General features: G+C 43.9%; 1 protein-coding gene across 1 annotated transcript; it reads left to right on the top strand.

The window, feature by feature from the left end:
* Nucleotides 1-303: 303 nt before the first annotated feature.
* RAG2 (recombination activating 2) lies at nt 304-2,345 on the top strand. The gene has a single exon (XM_062632769.1). It carries the CDS (start codon nt 398-400, stop codon nt 1,994-1,996), a length of 1,599 nt encoding a protein of 532 aa, XP_062488753.1. The 5' UTR covers nt 304-397; the 3' UTR covers nt 1,997-2,345.
* Nucleotides 2,346-2,834: the final 489 nt, after the last annotated feature.

Below are 2,834 nucleotides of genomic sequence, written 5' to 3'. Positions count from 1 at the left end.
CAGGCCGGCCTCAGGCGACAACTACCAGCCCCAGCAGGCCGCGGGGCCGCCGTTTCCATAGCAGCGGGCGGGCCCGGAGCGGGGCGCTTCTAGGTCCCAGAGCCGCGAGGAGGTACTGGAGGCGGCAGGTTCTGCAGCGTTAGAATGTTAGGGGCTAGCTGGTTGTCGTTCGTACAAAATCCTGCGGAACTGCACACGTCTCACCTTGATTCATGCCTTGAATCGTAGGAAAGGGTGTCTTTTAGGGTCTCAAAGTGTGAACTGATAACGCAACTTCAACACAAAGTCCTGCTAAACAACTCACTATTCAAGCACTGCTAAACAACTCTTACAACAGTGTCTAAACCATATTTCATCTGCTTCTTTGTGTTTATTTTCCTCAGCTACTGACCCAAATATGGCCCAGTCAGCAGACAAAATGTCACTGGAGGTGGTATCAGCTGTCAGTAATTCATCGCTGCTTCAGCCAGGCTTCTCTCTCCTGAATTTTGATGGGCACACTTTCCTTTTTGGGCAGAAAGGATGGCCAAAGAGGTCTTGTCCTACTGGTGTTTTCCTCCTCTATATAAAGGAGAATGAGCTCAAAATGAAACCTGCCTTCTTCTCTAATGACTCCTGTTACCTGCCCCCTCTCCGCTACCCTGCCATTTGCAAGCTCAGAGGCAATGCAGAGTCTGATGAGTACCAGTATATCATCCATGGTGGAAAAACGCCTAACAATGACCTTTCGAATAAGATTTATGTTATGAGTCTGATAAGCAAAAATAGTAAGAAAACCACATTTCAATGTATTGAGAAAGACCTGGATGGAGATGTCCCTGAAGCTAGATACGGGCATACAATTAACATAGTTCATAGTCAGGGTAAAAGCATGAGCGTTATATTTGGAGGGAGATCATACGCCCCTCTTGCACAAAGAACCACTGAAATATGGAACAGTGTAGTTGACTGTTTGCCATCTGTGTTTCTGGTTGATTTTGAGTTTGGATGCTGTACATCATACATACTTCCAGAGCTTCAGGATGGACTTGCTTTCCACGTTTCAGTTGCCAGAAATGATACAATATACATTTTGGGAGGCCATTCACTTCAAAATAACACCAGGTCCCCCAGGTTGTACAAGCTAAAAGTTGATCTCCCGCTGGGCAGCCCAGCCGTGACCTGCACCATCTTGCCAGGAGGGATATCTGTATCGAGTGCTATAGTGACTCAAACCAGTGATACTGAATTTGTCCTTGTTGGGGGATACCAGTCTGACAACCTGAAACGGTTGCTATGTAACACCATTGTTCTGGAAGACAGTAATATACAGATTGTTGAAAGGGAGAGCCCAGACTGGACACCAGATATTAAACACTGCAGGATGTGGTTTGGCAGTGATATGGGCAAAGGGTCTGTATTGTTGGGCATTCCAGGGGTCAACAAACAGTTAATTTCAGATGCAAACTACTTCTACATTTTGAGATGCAAAGGAGAAGAGGACAAGGAAGAAGAACTGGCAGCACAAATTTGCAGTCAGACATCAACTGAAGACCCTAGAGACTCCACTCCATTTGAAGATTCTGAAGAGTTTTGTTTGAGTGCTGAAGCCAATAGATTTGATGTTGATAATACTGACACTTACAATGAAGCTGATGAAGATGAATCGGAAACAGGCTACTGGATCACCTGCTCTGCCAGTTGCAATATTGACAGTAACACCTGGGTCCCTTTCTATTCAACAGAATTCAACAAGCCTGCTATGATCCTGTGTTCCAGCGGGGCTGGCCACTGGGTCCATGCTCAATGTATGGATCTCTCAGAGACCATGCTTCTGCATCTCTCAGAAGCAAATGTCAAGTACTTCTGCAATGAGCACACTGACGTTAATAAAGGGCTACAAACTCCCCAAAAGGTGGTGCCCCTGAAAAAACAACCCATGAAACCACTTCCCAAAAAGACAACCATGAAGTTAACATCACCAGCGAAAAAGTCCTTTCTTCGGAGGTTGTTTTAATAGATTTACTCTGCTGGTTCGTATTCACCTGGAAGGAAATGAAATCGCAGAGACAGCTGGTAACGGTTGAAATAGGACTGGTTATTTGATTTCAATTATCTTAATATTTCAGTTGCGTTTCAAAGCTCATGAATTTATTTCGTCTCTTGTGTGTATTTTTATAACATCCAGATAGGAACCCCATCACAGAGAGCATTGTGCAAACACACAGCCAGATGCTGGTAACTGTGTTCTGTGTTTCATGGCACAAATTACCCCCTCATTATCCCCAGTGAGTTTAATGGAACTGCTGGGAGGATATTACCCCATGTATTGAATGATTATATGTCAGTTTTGACTACAGTTGTAGATTATCTCATAATAAAAATCAAACTTTTTTTAAACCACTGTGCTCAACAACTTTGTGTTTATATTTTTAAAAAGCTAGTAAGCTAATAAAGTTTATAATACAAGTTATTGCATTTTTTTCACCTACTCATGGGGTAAATCAAGCACTGTAAATCCCAAAATCTATGAAAGGACAGCATGTGTGCTTAGGAGGTCCATCTGAAGCTTGGTAAGGGGTCTAGCTTCACATCCACCCCACGCTATGAGCTCCTGTTGACTTCAGAAGAAGTTCCTTCTGATGAACAGGACTTTTATAATTTATTCCAGCTCCTTCCCTATGCATTTCTTTCTCTGCTCTCCCAGGGTGACTGTATAGAGTGTGAAAGCTTAAAAGTGCAAGCTGCAGGTCAGAGCATTTCACTGAGCCAGTGGACCATTCTGAGGGTGGGAACAGATGCAGCTGGCTTCTCAAAGCACAAGAAGACAGGATTCAGATTGAAAAGGACATCGT

The sequence above is a fragment of the Pezoporus occidentalis genome, unplaced genomic scaffold (genome assembly GCF_034315485.1).
Source record: "Pezoporus occidentalis ecotype Australia unplaced genomic scaffold, CSIRO_AGI_Poc_V1 ctg398, whole genome shotgun sequence".
NCBI classification, from domain to species: domain Eukaryota; kingdom Metazoa; phylum Chordata; class Aves; order Psittaciformes; family Psittacidae; genus Pezoporus; species Pezoporus occidentalis.
This window is presented reverse-complemented; position numbering and strand designations above follow the sequence as displayed.